The sequence below is a fragment of the Vombatus ursinus genome, unplaced genomic scaffold, assembly GCF_900497805.2.
Source record: "Vombatus ursinus unplaced genomic scaffold, bare-nosed wombat genome assembly UNPS02010394.1, whole genome shotgun sequence".
Taxonomy (NCBI): domain Eukaryota; kingdom Metazoa; phylum Chordata; class Mammalia; order Diprotodontia; family Vombatidae; genus Vombatus; species Vombatus ursinus.
Window position 1 is genome coordinate 6,878,865 of NW_020950172.1, and position 14,462 is coordinate 6,893,326.

General features: G+C 58.4%; 2 protein-coding genes across 5 annotated transcripts in view; one reads left to right on the forward strand and one right to left on the reverse strand.

Moving 5' to 3' along the window:
- PPP6R2 (protein phosphatase 6 regulatory subunit 2) overlaps positions 1 to 10,334 on the forward strand; it is a 137,305-nt gene extending 126,971 nt beyond the window's left edge. For all 4 annotated transcript variants that reach the window (XM_027854384.1, XM_027854383.1, XM_027854385.1 and 1 more), the window contains 3 exons: positions 1,035 to 1,254; positions 9,518 to 9,754; positions 10,153 to 10,334. In XM_027854384.1, coding sequence (XP_027710185.1) covers positions 1,035 to 1,254; positions 9,518 to 9,754; positions 10,153 to 10,201 — 506 coding nt within the window. In that variant the 3' untranslated portion in view covers positions 10,202 to 10,334. The remainder of the gene's footprint in view (positions 1 to 1,034; positions 1,255 to 9,517; positions 9,755 to 10,152) is intronic.
- A 3,883-nt stretch (positions 10,335 to 14,217) lies between these two features.
- The window catches only part of SBF1 (SET binding factor 1), a 33,851-nt gene continuing 33,606 nt past the window's right edge, over positions 14,218 to 14,462 (reverse strand). Inside the window, exon 42 of the mRNA XM_027854369.1 lies at positions 14,218 to 14,458. Coding sequence (XP_027710170.1) covers positions 14,218 to 14,458 — 241 coding nt within the window. The remainder of the gene's footprint in view (positions 14,459 to 14,462) is intronic.

Consider the following 14,462-nt stretch of genomic DNA (forward strand, 5'->3'; position numbering starts at 1 on the left):
ACTGCCCCTGCGGATGTGAGCAGGTCAGCAGGAAAACCGGCAGCTGTCCTGGCTGCTGAGAGTCAGGTGCCGTAGGACGATGGGCTCTCCGGAATCGACTGTAGGGATGGGCTCCTAATGACATCCGCAAATGAAGTTTACCTGGAGGCTGAGCAGGTTCACGTTCCCGTGTGGCCTCTTTTAAAAGATTCTGCAGATATTAGGGTTTCTTCTTCAAACGTTTGAAGCTCTTCTGTGCATTCTTGGTAAGCCTTGGACCAAAAGAGGCAAAATCTAAAACATCATGAGAAAAGGTCAAGTGTCCTTGTGGCCTCGTGAGCCCGCCAGAGCCAGAAATGCTCTCAGGGACTTCCCTCCGTCACTGAGGAGGGTCCTGAGTCGCCACAGCCCCGGGTTGGGGGGGAGGTGGAAGTGGAGAACAGCAGGGAGACCCGCGAAGTTCAGGCCCAGGGTCCCGTTCCTCAGGAGGTCTGCTTCTCAGCCTCCTGCTTGTCCTGCAAACAGAAAGCCCGGGCTGCTCCTGCTCGTGTCCTGGTTCTCTAGCCAAGTGGGAGCTTAAAAAGAGTGTCCAAGGGGTAAAACTGCAAGCTCTGTGTTCTACACTGGATGTTCCCAGTCCTTAAGCCAGCTCTAGAGAGGAGCAGAGTCTGGGAGGAAGGGCGCTAGGATGCCCCTGGAGCGTTGGGCCACCGAGTCTGCGTGTGCTGAGGGGTGGCCGGCAGGGCTGAGGAGAGGGGACGCTGTCCCAGCAGGGTTTTGGTGAAGTCTAGGGGGCTGGCTGGCCTGGGCCTCCTCCCCAGGCCCGGTGCTCGTCAGGCTGGTGGCAGACTGTGAGCTGTGGATGTGCTTGTGCCACAAAAGGCAGCGCCGTTCAGATTGCCTCTGGGCTCAAGGCAAGTTTCAGACAGTGGGCCGAGAGGAGCGGGGGTCTGCTCCGTGCCCGCAGGCCTGTCCTCACAGGCTTTGGGTGCGTGAGCACATGGCCGGGGACCCTCCCTCGCCCTCGGAGTGACTGGTCTTCTCTTCCCTTGCAGTCAGCCCAGCTGCTCCCTGCGTCTGGAATGTGTGTGTGGCAAGGAAGGCCCCCCTGGTGGCCTCTGACAGCAGCTCCTCGGGGGGCTCGGACAGTGAGGAGGAGGAGGAGGAGGAAGAGAAGAAAGCAGGTATCGTCACAGAAACCGTCAGTCCCGGATCTGGGCAAGAGGGCCCCAAGTTGACTGTGGACGCCAAGAAGGAGAAGGCCGCCTTGACCAGGTGTGAGAGGAGGGGCCGGGCTTAGGAGTGGGCTCAGAGGGGATGCTGGTTAGGGCTCGGTTCCCTTCCTCCCCAGCACGGGGGCTGTGTCCTGCGCAAGGCAGGCGACGCTCAGTGATGAGGCACCAGTGTTTTTCTGGCCGGGGGTAGACTTTTGAGTACTTACTCCCCAAAGAGATCCTGTTCCAAGGGTCCCTTCCTCGCTTGTCATTTTTCCAGGCAATCAGTGCAAAAAGGTTCCTTTTCCACTTGTGCTGCCCATCTGGCACCGGGCCTGAGGCTTATCTGAGATGTTCTAGGGGGAGGCTCCTGGCTCAGGTGGCTTCCTCGTCCCTTAAATCCGTGTGGAGTATTAGATGGGGCCTCACTTTACCTCCAGCCGATCCGAGCTGTAAATGGCGTCCAGTGATCACATGTGGTCCTCCTAGTTCAGGAAAGCTGATCACCATGAAAAAGCGAGACGGAAGGTTCCAGACTAGTGCTGTGTGTGACTTTCAGCTCCTTCCCAGGTCTAATCTAGGGAAATGGGTGAGGCCAAGGGTCGTACGTAAGGGAAAGCAGAATGGGGAGGTGCCCCTCACCGAGAAGGCCTTGTGGGAAGAAGGCCTAGAAATGTGGGTGTCACCGGAGTCCCAGAGCAGTACCAGAGAGCAGAGAGGCCTGGGGGGCCCCCTTGGGGGCAGCTGTGGGGGGAATCCCTCGAAGGAATCCTCGACGTCCGGGCTGTGGTCCCATGTTGGGAGCAGTGGGGGAAGTGGCCCAGGCGGTCTGAGGGCCCTCTCACGGAAGGGCCGTCCCTCACCATTTGAGCTGCCCCTTCAGAGGTGGTGAGGCTTGGAAAGGCTGGCAGTCAGGCCTTGGGGTGTGGACTGGACACGAGCACTACCAAGGTCCCTTCCAGCACTCGATGGCTCTGTCTTGGGAGATGGAAGCTCTTTAGTCTGGTGCCTGGCGCCTCTAGGTGCTTGATGAATGAATGCTGGTTGACCCGTTGAATCGCTTTGCCTCTAGAGAGGGCATGGGAGGGAGGACTGGGTGGCACAGTCAGGTTTCTTCTCTGCCACTGGGAGGGTGGTCACTGATGGACAGGAAGAGATGCACTCAGGCTTGGGAAGGTTAGTGCTCGCACCACTGCCCGTCTCCTGGCTGACCCAGGCTTTTGTCCTGTGGTCCCAGGCTGCCCAGTGTGAGGCCCTGCCCTCCCCAGACAACCCCCTCCCTGGAGCAGGATCTTGGGCTTCTTCACAGACGTCTGGCCAGGTCTCCTCTTGGGTTCTGGTGCTTCTGCCGGGGCCCCTCACTGTAGAGGCGGCAGTGCACGCGCCCCCCCCCCCCCCCCGGATGACAGGTGGTCCTGCCCTCTCCTCTACCTCCACACCCCTTCTGATCCATAAGGAAGACGGAGCATGGAGGGTTTGGCGTCTCAGCATCATTCATCGATCTGTGCCTGAGGTGCAGGGAAAGCTTGTCAGACCAAACACCAGCCATGAGCCCAGCCTGTACGAAGCAGCGTCTTACAGACATGGGGACCCTGAGCAGAAGGAAGGATTTGTTTCTCCGGCCCCCATCCGTACTCCGTCTTTAAGCACTTGTGTAAAGGCCAAGTCCAAAGAGGGGAAATAGAGATAGACACGCATTCATGTGATGGGGAAGAGCCGCTGCCTGTCTCTCCCCAGCAGGGCAGGCCGAAGTTGGGCTTCTCAGCTCAACACGTGGGCGGTGGCCAAGTGCCCCCAGGGGACAGAGCCTGGGCTGGTCTGGGGAGGGAGACAGCAGTGCTGAGGCCTGTGAGGTGGTCCAGAAAGACTTGCCATGAGGATTGAATGGGGCAGCTCGGGCTGTGGCAGTTCTCGAGGTTCCCGCAGAGCCGTCCCGCTTCTAAATAGAAAGGACGGGACGACATTCTTCTTGGTTCATGACCTGCTTTCATCTTAGAACTCCCTTCAGGCCAGAAGCCCACTTCCTCTGGGCCTAGCACTGTGCTCGAGTGCCCCCCATCCCCAGTCGGGGCTGCCAAAGGCAGACAAAACGTAGGCCCAGTGAGCGAGTGACCAGCGGCCCAGGTCTGCCTTTGCCTCCAATGGGATCCTCATAGGCAACGGTATAAGCACGTTAAAGCCCAGCTCCTCAAGATGGGGAACCTTGGGAAGGAGCCCGTCATGGCAGAGACAGTGCAAACCCACAGGCACACCCAACGCTTCCAGTCCTAGAGCTGTGTTCTCGTGGCCCCGCGCTGATGACAAGGCGGTACAGTGGCTAGAGCCCTGCTGTGGCTCTGCCTCAGATGCTTCCTGGGTGAGCGACCTAGGCAGCTGCCTTCACCTCCCCGGAGACGGGGCTGGACTCAGTACCACTTGGGTCCCTTCCAGCTCTAACACCTGGGTCAAGGTCCAGACCACAAAGCCTTCAAGAATCATCGCCATAACAAGCGGCTTAAAGTGAGGGAAATTGTTACACGCGTTCACTTTCAACTCTGTGAACAAGGTAAAGAAGGGAAGGGGAAAAGAGTAAGCATTTAATGAGTATCTGCTGTACGCCAGGCACTGTGTCAGGTGGTTTATAGTTGTCTCGTTTAATCCTCACAGTAAGCCTGAGAGGCAGGTACTGTTTTTATCCCTATTTTATAGTTGAGGAAACTGAGGCAGACAGAGGTTAAGTGATTTGCCCACAGTCACACAGCTAGGAAATAATCAGTTCTGACTCCAGACCCAGTGTTTTATCTGCTGTGCCACCTAGCATTTATTCAGCAAATAAGCTCTGGCTGGGCACCCAGAGTGAACAAAAAGATGAAAAGAATTAGGGACCATTTGATGCTACTTCCTGGAGTGGAGAAAGAGCATTAGTGCCGGGAAGGCCGCCTGAGCACCAAGGCAGCCGTGAGGTAGGGCGGGAGGCCAAACGGCTGCATGTCGTCGGACAGCCCCCGTTCCCACGCCCCCTCCACCAGCACCCACAGAATCTTGTTTTCAAAAGCTTAACTTCTACAGGACGGTGAGTTGAAGGAGAAAGAGGAAGGAGGAGGGAGAAGAGGCCAAAGAGAGGAGATCCCAACAGGGCGGATGTTTACCCTTCAAAAAAATGCATCCTTTCAGATGGAAGAGGGATGAGCTGTCCAGATCTGTGAGAAACAGTATTTAAATGCCCATACACAGACATCCAGGGAGGCTTGCCTTCCTCATTTTTCTTGGAGAAAAGTCCTCCTTCTCTTCCTGGAATTCAGATCATCCCGTTGTGGCAGAGAACTCCCAGGCTGGGGCCTTGTAGCCACACCCAGACAGAGCTGGGGGCTGGCCCGCCAGATGAATAGAAATGCGACAGAACAGATGGTTTTCTAAATCGCAGTGCGGTCAGCCGGCCACGATGTGGATCTGTCGGGAGTTCAGCTCTACCAGTGGAGAGCCATGGTTTGGGTTTTACCGATTTTTGTGGATAACTCTCCTTCCCCTTCCTTTTACCCAGCAAGCCCTCTTGTATCACAAGGATTTTAGAAGAGAGGGAGAAAACCCGTATCTGGCAAGGCTAAGGGACATCTTCACTCTGTCTCAGTGCCCGCCACGGTGCACGTCCAGGGAGGGAGCGCGGTGCTCTGTCTCAGCGCAGCTCTCATCCTGGGGCAGGCTCAGCCATGAGGATTTCATGGCACTGGGTCTGGTTCGGATCTTTGCCTTGACCCCTTGGCGGCACGTTGGGGCCTCTTTCTGCTTGCTTTGCTGGGCACAGGCCCCTCTTGTCCTCAGGCTTTTTGGAGTAATCAGATTTCTCATTTCTCGTGCAGTCGTATTCTGTTAAATCTTTTAATCGCAGTAACCATGATTTAACTACTTCTTGATCAGTGGCACCCACTTTATTCCCAATTCTTTACTGTCCCCCCCCCCCAAAAAGTGCTGCTGTGAGTATTCTCATGTATAGGGGACCTTGTCTCACTTCTTTCTTCCTCAGGGTATGTACAGTTGGAGCTTTTGGGGCCAAGGGCCTGGACATTTTGGTCATTTTTTTAAAAACATGGTTCCAAAATAAAGCCACATTTCTGTAACCACGGGTATAAATGACACCTTTGCCTTCTCCATGGGGGAGAATGAAGGTTAATTCCAGGCCTGGCTGTGGCCGTGCACCAAGAGCTGAGATTGTCCTAAGAACACTCCCTACCTCCCTCTTTCCCTTCCTTCCTTCATCCCTCCCTTCCTTCCTTCCTCCCTTCCTCCCTCCCCCCCTTCCTTCCTCCCTTCTTTCCTCCCCCTCTCCCTCCCCCCACTCCTTTCCTCCCTCCCTCCCTCCCTTCTTTCCTCCCTCCCTCTCCCTCTCTCCCTCCCTTCCCAGGCTGTATTTGCCACTTTCTCTTTTCACCAGCATCTCTACTCCTCGGGAAGTCTGCTTCCTCCAAGCTGTTCAAACCCTCCCCTAGAAAGTCATCGTTGTTCATCTCAAGCTCTTTGGGAGGTGGTCGCATGTCCTTGAGGCTACCGAGACACCGCACACACGCACGCGCACACACGTGCACACACGATGTTCCCCAGCTCTGCTGAGACCGCCTCAGGTCCAGGGAGCCCAGGAACTGACAGAGTCCTAGTGTTCACAAGGGGACCTTGCCATGGGCTGCTGGGGACAACGCGGCCCCTTCGCACTGAGCTCGGGCCAGCCGTCTTGTGAGCGGGGCTCTCGGAAGGTCGCCTTTGGCATCCCAGAGTGTTCTTTGCCCTTCTCCTCTTCTGTCGTGCTCCCCACTTGGGGCCTGCCCCTCTCGGCCTCTCGCCGTGGCTCCTGCTTATGTTATTTGGACCTGCAGGAAGAGGGCGTGTGGATAGTAGTGATGCATCCCCGTAGGACCCTTTCTCCGGTCATGGAGGGGGTGGGGCAGCTCAAGAACAGTGTTGTTTGTGGGATCCTATGGAACCCCGAGACTCTGGGGCAACCTCTGGGCTTCCTGGCCCTGGGCCCTCAGGGTCTTGAGCCCTCTCCGGAAGGGCTGGGCTCACCCAGATCCACCCCAGATGGGCTTTCTGATTGTGGATGGAAACAGGGACGCAGCCAGCTCCCTCTGATTCCCCACCCTGAAAAGTACAGGGTAGGGTTTTCTGTTTATTCTCCGGAGAGCTGCTCTTGGGCATGAAGGGTGAATTATCCCGATGCTTCATGTGACTCAGCAAAGCTCCCCAACTCTGCTGGAGCAGGCCGCCTTTTGAGGGGGCTTTGACCGAGGGCTCGGTGTGGCCTCCTGCCAGCAGCGGCTGGGTTGTCACCAGGGCATCGCTGCCAGTGGGTGACGTCCTTGTTGGTTCCTGTGCTCAGAAATGAGACCTGGGCCGTCACTTTAGCGGTGGCCGTGGCCTCTGACCTGGTTGTTGGGCTTGTTGTATGAGCAGGGCTTACTTGTTGTAGAACTGAGAGTGTGCATTCAACCCAGGAACAGCCCTGGCCACCTCCTCCTCGGCCTTAGCCGTGGGGCATTGACAGAGAACAAGATGGCAGCCCAGACGCGGCCTCCTGAGGGAGGATCCTTACCTTTCGGAGTCAGAGCTTTCCTTGTACTGCTGGCAGTCCTTGCTCCCTAGAGGTCCGGCCTCGTGTCCCTGCCTGGTGCGGACTGGCCCCTTGAAGCAGCAGGCTCCCTGAGGGGGCTGGGGGCAGCTGTAAAGCTCTGACTAGTTACTGCTTCACCTGCAGAGTTTGAGGAAGTAAGTGGTAAAAAGAAGAAAGACGATGGTAGGGATGAGAGGAGGGAGCAGTCTTGGCTCCATCAGCCTGGCATTGTAGGAGTTAAGATGTGTCAGATGTGGGGAGGGTGGCTCTTCCTGCCCTAAATCTGTGGCCCTCTGACCCCCAGAAAGTCCCTGGGAACTGAAAGCAGGAGGGAGAGAGTTAGCTCCCCTCTTTCCTCCTTCCTTTCCTCTTTCTTTCCCAACTTCACCTGCTTAGGGCAAGGCTGGGAGGAGCAGGGCCTGTCCAGGCCCTGAGGCCTCTCCCAAGGGCCCCCTTCTAGGGCTAGCTGACCCTTTCACGTTCTAGACAGTCCTTCTTTCTGGGCTTGCCGTCCTCAGAAGAGAGTCAGATTAATTCCCCAGAGATTCAGGGCCCAGCCCAAGCCCTTAGGTGCTGCTCCTGCAGGCCTCCCTTGCCTTTCTCCTCCCTCCTGTTTTCTGTCTGCTATGCTCTCCTGGGGCCAGAATCCTTCCTTTCCTCCTGGAGATTGCGTTGCCGCACTCAGGGTCAGGAGCAGAGTAAGCTGGGAAGGAAGGTCTGTGATAAGCTCTGCCTCCGTCACAGCCCTGGGCCAAGCCTTGAGGGGGCCTGCCAGGAGGCCCCCCAGTAGGGTGTGCAAGCTGAGTCAGATGGAGCGAACGAAACCAGGCCGAGGCCCAGGGTCTCCGGCTCAGCCCGGTAGCCACAGAATCCCGCCCATCTGTGGCCCAGTTTCCTTTGGCTTCCTCCCTCACGGCCTTACTGAGAAGGACCCTGTCGGGCCAGGCATCCTGAAGCCTCGGCCTTGCCCCGTCCCAGTCTCGGCTGGGTCACCAGCCTTGGCCAGCCTGCCCAGAAGCAGAGCAGTGGGTGGACCGGTCAGGCATGTCCCCTGACCACTGCCCTCCACTGTAGGCAGCTGCTGTGCCTGCCTTGGGTCCCCAAGTTTGAACCTATACTCATCTGTGACTGCCCCCTCTCCCTTGGTGCCCTTGGAAATGTCATTTGGGCTTTTTTGAAGGATCAGGAAACATTTTGAGAGGTGATGCCTGCGCTGAATCATGGAGTGATGGGTTTTGTGAGGCAGAGGTGAGGAGACAGTGGCTCCCAGGCCTGGCAGACAGCCAGTGCAAAGGCCAGAGAAGGTTGGGGGGGCCGGCATGGTTAGACCATAGAGTTGGGGGAGAGGATGTGGGAAGCTGGAAAATGGCTGGGGGCCAGAAGAGGTCCACACAGCGTGATGAGAAACTCCGGAAAATAAAGATCATTTGCAGCTGGGGGACCAGGGAAGGCTTCCCAGAGGAGGTGCCTGAAGGATTGCGGGTAAAAATTTGATTAAAGATCAGCAGCTCATTGGCTGGGTGAGGCCCGACTGGGCCCCTGGGAGAGCTTGAGGGGCCTGAGTGAGCCTGGATCTGGAGCTTGGAACCTCCCAGGGCACGGCCGGACGCCCGCTTGGTTATATGTCTTGTCTAGTCCTCTGTCCCCAGGTCCTCGCCTTTCCCAGTCTTGTGGGTGAGGGTCCACAGGAGAGATGGCCGAGCTCAAGGGCCCCCAAGGCCAGCTGCTGCTTTCCTTTGGGGCTTTCATTAAGCCTTCCAAATACATTCCCAACAAGCGCAGATACTCTGAAGGGCCTGGCAGGGCTGGGAGGATGGCGGGGGGGCAGTGTCACCTCTCCATTTGGGGAACAGCATCAGTTGGAAAGGCACTGTGCTAGGCACCAAGGGTGCAGTGCTGGCTGCTCGGCCATTCCCTGTATGGTGGAAGGTGAGTGCTGTGATAGACGTGTGTGTGTGTGTGTGTGTGTGTGTGTGTGTGTGTGTGTGTGTGTATATATATATGTATAATACGCACTTTGTGTAAGAGGTGGAGGGAAGAGGAGGAGGAGCTTTCCAGGCCTGGGGCATAGCCCGAGGCCAGAGGGGGAAGGTCACGGAGAGTCAGATTGAGAAGGGTATGAAATGTTCCCCATGGGAGTAATACTGGGAAAGGGATAGGAACTGGTTAAGGAGCATCCAGCTGAGGGGTCCCCAGGCCCAGAGAGGTCGCCCCCAGGGTTGTGGCAGACCTGGGCTTCGAGCCTTGATCCTGAGCCTTCTGACGTGGGGGGGGGGGGGGGGGCGGCAGCAAGCAGAGTGGTTTTTTTGCCTGATGGACGCACGTGCCGGGACCTGGAGGGACAGGTCAAGTGTGGAGATGTGGGTTGGAGTCATGGTACGGGGGGAACGTTTGGAGCTGGGGGGGGAGAGCTTGCTGAGTGCTGAGGAAAGCTGGGAGAACCCTCCACTGTGGGGGGAAAGAAGAGACACGAGAACCTAGGGAGGAAGAAATGAGGGAGCGGTGGGGGTAGAAGGCAGCGAGGAGGCCAAGGAATAGCCTCGGCAGCCCGTCTTGAGCACCAGAACGCCTCCCAGGGAGCAAGGCAAGACTGGCCTATTGGAGCTCATGCTGCTCCTGAGCTGAGAAGGCAGGAGACACACGTAGCTGTTGAGAGAGCGAGAGACAGAGACTGAAGGGAGTGCTGGGGAATGTCGCCGGCTGCCCGCGGGGTGACCTGAACAGAGCTTTGCCCTCTCCGCCACAGCGACGCAGAGCCTCTGGTGATCCATAAGCTGCCCATGTTGGAGAAGGGAGTGCCCAGTGCCTCGCAGCCCTCCCTGGAGCCCCTGAGCCCAGCTGCTGCGGCCTCTGCACACATGCCCACGGTAGCCACCACGGCTGTCCTCACGGCAGCCCCCACCACTGTCCTCACCGCTACTATCTCTGCAGCAGCCACGACAATGGCTACCACGGCTGCCCTGGAAACGGTGATGAAAGACAGGTGAGCTGGGAAAGCCCGGGGCAAGGGACGGTGGCCTGGCTTCCAGAGCTTTCCTGGAGGGGTGGGAATGGGCACCGGAGACAGGCTGCTGCCAGTGACGTACAGGGAAGGGTGGGCTCCAAGGCCCAGACTTGTGTCGGTTGGCTCATTTTTTTCGGGCTGACCCCTCTTGCCATCGGGACCCTGAGACCCTGCGGCCCACAGCCGGCTCTGCTCTGCCCGGGGGCTTATCCACGCCTACCATGAGTTTGGGAGGGTCGGGCAGAACCCCCCCCCCCCCCCCCCTGGCTGGCCCCCCCGTAGGGGGCGAGCCCGTGGGGGGGCAGGGGCAGGGGGCCCCCGGCCCCGGGAGTGCCCCGTCTAAAGGGTTTCCCCTTCTCCCCCCCCCCACCCCGTAGGAAAGAGGAGGCGCCACCTCCTGAAGCCACGTTAAATGGTCCTGCTTGACGCTGCCGCCTCCCTCAGGCCACGTCTCCCTGAGGCCGGGCTGCTTCCACTTAGGCAAGAAAACTACCTGGTGATGCAAATGGTCTGTTTTTTTATTTTAATTTTATTTTTTAATAAATGCTGCATTGGTAAAGCTGGTGGTCAGGACCAGTCAAACGACGGCCACAAGCGAACCCTTTCTTAGCAAACGTGGGGAAGGACGTTTGCATTGTCTCGCGTAGCCGCAGGAGGCGCCTGGGCCGGAGCCAGACTTCAGCCTGCTTCCTCTCCCTGCTGCCCACTGCCCTCGGGCCTGCCCCCTGAATGTTGACCTGTTCTCCTCCGAGCGTTTCCTCTCGTGTGGCCTGTGGAGCGAGCCCCACAGGGGCTGGTGGGGGCAGCACCGGGGGCACCGTGGCCACGAGCCGGGGCGCCAGGCACACGTGTTGCCCCCTACAGCAATAAAGCCTTATCGGACAGAAGGAGCCCGAGCTTCCCAGGGTGGGGGGCGGGAGGGAGGAAAGTAGACACCAGGGGCCCCCTCCGAATACCAGCCACCTGCCCACCGCTCAGCCCTCAGCGGTCGGGGAGGAGATGGCCTGCGGAGGACTGGGACGGCTGCCTCAGGAACAGAGCCCTGCAGCCCCAGGGGAGCGGGCACGCGTGGGCCACAGCCAGCTCTGGACCTCGTGGACTTTAAGACGGAGCCGACGGGGAACCTGCGAGCAGTTTTCTGGCCTCTTGTTTTTCACATTTTTTAATGGAAGCAGGAACAGCCACATTTTTGCACTTTGTATCAGCGACAGCATTGGAGCCCAAGACATGGACTCTTCCCTCGCCCCAGCCTTTGTTTCGCCCCCTCCCCCATCCCGTCTCTGCCCAACTCCAACCCCTGCCTGCTGGCAAAGAGCGTGCCCAAGCAGGGTGAGCTCCCTGGCTCCAGCCTCGGAAGCCCCAGCCCTCGGCAGTGAAGATCCTAAGGCCTGGGGCAGGGTCAGAACAGGGCAGCAACACAATCCCCAAAGGTCTCAGGCTGAAACTAAGACTACGAAAACCTCAAAGGATAAATTTTAAAAGTTATGCACCTGAACAAAAAGCCCACGGAAGCGTAGGCTTGCCTGAACGGTGCTGCAGCGTCCACCTAGTGGCAAAGTCTGGGGGTCAAGTGGGCTGCAAGCTCGCTAAGTCACCAGCAAGCAGACCCAGTCCCAGGATGCATTGAGGGAGGGAGCTCCCAGGGCCAGGAGGGGACTGTCCAGCTCTCCTTGGACCTGCTTAGACTCGATTTGGCACCTGGTGTTTGGGTCTGAGCTCTCAGTTTAAGAAGTCCATTGGGGAGCTGGAGAGGGGCCCAGAAACCAGGCCAGAAGGGGAGAGGACAGACCTGGGGATGCCCAGCTGGAGAAGGGAAGGCTCAGTGGAGGACTGGAATTAGACACTTGGACTGAGCCATAAGAGGAAGGTGAGGGAGGCAGATTTGGGCTGAGAAGGCCTTGGGAGGTACTGAGCTCCTTGTCACTGGGAATGCTCAGGTAGAAGCTGGGTGCCCTCTATCAGGAGGAATGCTGTAGGGCCAGCTGCAGGAGACAGGACCCTGGGAGCCCCAAGAATCTGCTGCCTTCCCCCCACCTCAAATAAGGCCTCAACTGTGGTCTTAATGGACCCCTGCCTTCACTAGTGGAGCTTAGTTCTTCCTTTATGGGCCTGGGGTGGGAGGGGGTGGGAGGCGGCAGGAGAGTGGTGAGATTTGAGACAAGCGAGGATGGAGCTCCTGGAGATCACTCCTGTAGACTCTAGCTGCCCGGGTTCTCAGAGGCGTAGGGAGAAGGGTCCTGTTCCCTGCTAGCCACCATGGCATGGAGGGCAGGGGACACCTGGCAGCCGCAGGAGGTGCAGACAGGTTCCTCACCTGCACCCGGCAGCTGCTTGGGCTCAGGCAGGCAGGCCCTTGGAGGCCTCCCAGACGAGCCCTTCCCGAAACGGGCTCTGGGCCCCGCTGTGCCACCCCCACGCCTTCTCCTCTACCTCCTGCTGGCGTCCAGCCAGCCGGGTGCCCACTCTCCCTCCCATGCCAGTGATGCCGGTTGTGACTGCCCAGCCCTCTCAGATGGCTCTCGGAGCTGCCCGAGGTGCTGGCGACAGCCAGAATTCAGGCAGTGGGAGCCAGGCTCTGACCTCCCACACAGAACGTTTGTCTGTTCCCTTCTTGGTCTTTGATTTGCTGAATTTAGGTGATCTCTTTAAAATCATGGTAAACATATCAAATGTACACTTTGAAATGGCCCTGAGTATAAATTGTTGCGTGCGTGCTTGACCGGGGGCGGGTGGGTCCTGCTACATAGGGGCCAGGTCCCATTAAAGAGCAGCCCTGGGCCCGGGGGGGAGGTGGGGGGCGGCACCTGTTGCGTGTGTCTCCAGCGGGGGGCCAGGAACTGGTCTACAGGCACCCGAGTGAAACGAATCTTTGCTGGACTGGGGCTGGGTCTGGGGGAGGGAAGGGTCCAGAAGGATCAAGGGCTAGCCTGACAGACACCCCTCTGGGCTGACATCCTGGGGCCTGTCCTTCCACTTCTGTCCCCAAGGGAGTTGTTACTCCCTTCCCCCCCCCCCCCCCCAGTCCCCAGCCACTGTCGTTGGGACTCCGGACAAGCCTGTTTTTCTCTGGGCCCCGTTTCCTTCTCTGTAAACCTCTAGATCTGCCTGTACTCCTCCCTGGGTGGGCTCGTCTCTGAGAGAGCACCCTAGCTCCCTTGCCCCACTCTCTTTCCTGGGAGATGACCTTGTACAGGGGATGAGGCTCAGACCCGTTCCAAATCCGGCTTTCCCAGGCAGTCATCAATGCAGCAAGGCTGATAGCGCCTCGTCTCTAGGTCCTAAGACCTGGCCATCTGTCAGCACCCCCTGGTGCCACTCTCCTCGGACTGATCCTCTGCACCCCCAGCCCAGGCACAAGGCTGCTTCGATGCTGCCTTCTCTTTCGCCTGCAACCTGCCCACCCCACACACCTGATCTGACTGGGCCTGCATTCAAGGCCTTCCAGCCTACCTCTCCCTCTCTTTCCCTGCATAATCTCTGTTCCAACCATGGTGCCCCTTGCCAATACCAGCCCAGGCTGGGGTTCCCAGCTGGCTGACATGCATTTTTTTCCTGTTCTGTGCCCGCGAGCCCCTCAAAAGCTTGGCCCCCCTGTGAACAAATGGCCTTCCTTTTCACTGGAGTGAATTCGATCCATCACTCAGGGCGCTTTCTAAAGGACTTTGGAGACTTGAAGCTGCCTGTCGCCGGCTGAGGATGAGTCATCTGGAGGAGCCCATGACCTCAGCCAGCACATGTGGTCACATCCCACATCAGGAGGAGGCAGCAGGAGCTCCCTGGAGGCCGTGGGGCCAGGCCCAGCTGGGGATGGCTCTCCCTGCCATGCCCTGGGCTGCTGCATGGCCGCTCCCCCCAGCCCCCAGGCCTGGCCCGGAGGGGAGCTCAGAGAGCAGGAAGGCTCCTGTTTTATTAAATTCCATCAGTTCTCTTTATATAATCCTTTGTTCTAGACACAATACATGGGGGTGGGGCCGTCTGGGGCCAGACACATTTACAGAGACTGGGGTGAACAGAATCTACACAAGTGACAGTGGCCACAGGCCTGCCACAGGGTCAGGCTATTTACAAAACCCACTTCAAAGACTCGGGTGACCATTAACCCCCACCCCCCCACCCCCGGGGGAAGTCTGGCTGAGAGGGAGGGAACTGTACCATGGCTGTCTCCATAGGCAGGGGCTGCTCAGTCCTGACACCATCAATAAATTACAGTCATGAGAGGAGGCAGGCCTGCCCTGGGGCAGCGTGGGGTGGACAGAGGCCACACTGGCCAACAGACCTGTCCCAGAGAGGGCAGAGACAAACTTGGGGCCACACGGCCCAGCACATTTCCAGGTCTTTGGGAGTGGGGTGGGGGTGGGGTGTAACTCATTGAGTAGGCCCTACCCCAGGGCAAGGGTCAGGACACGACGAGGACCAAGGACCCCCAGAGTTTATGTACAAAGTCAAGTGCTGAGGCTGGGGGTGGGCGGGGGCCCCCACACTGGTGCAGAACCCCAATACTGTCGGATGCCCCGGGAGGGCTGGGCCTGTAAACAAAGGGCAGACTGGATGGCCCTGCCCCCCTGGACCCCCATAGTGGTTTGTAGCGACTGGAAGCTGGCGTCCAACCCTAGCAGGCCAGGAGCTCTAGGGTCCCCGGCGGGCTCAGGCGTCCGACAGGCAGCTCTGGAGCCGATCCACCCACTGC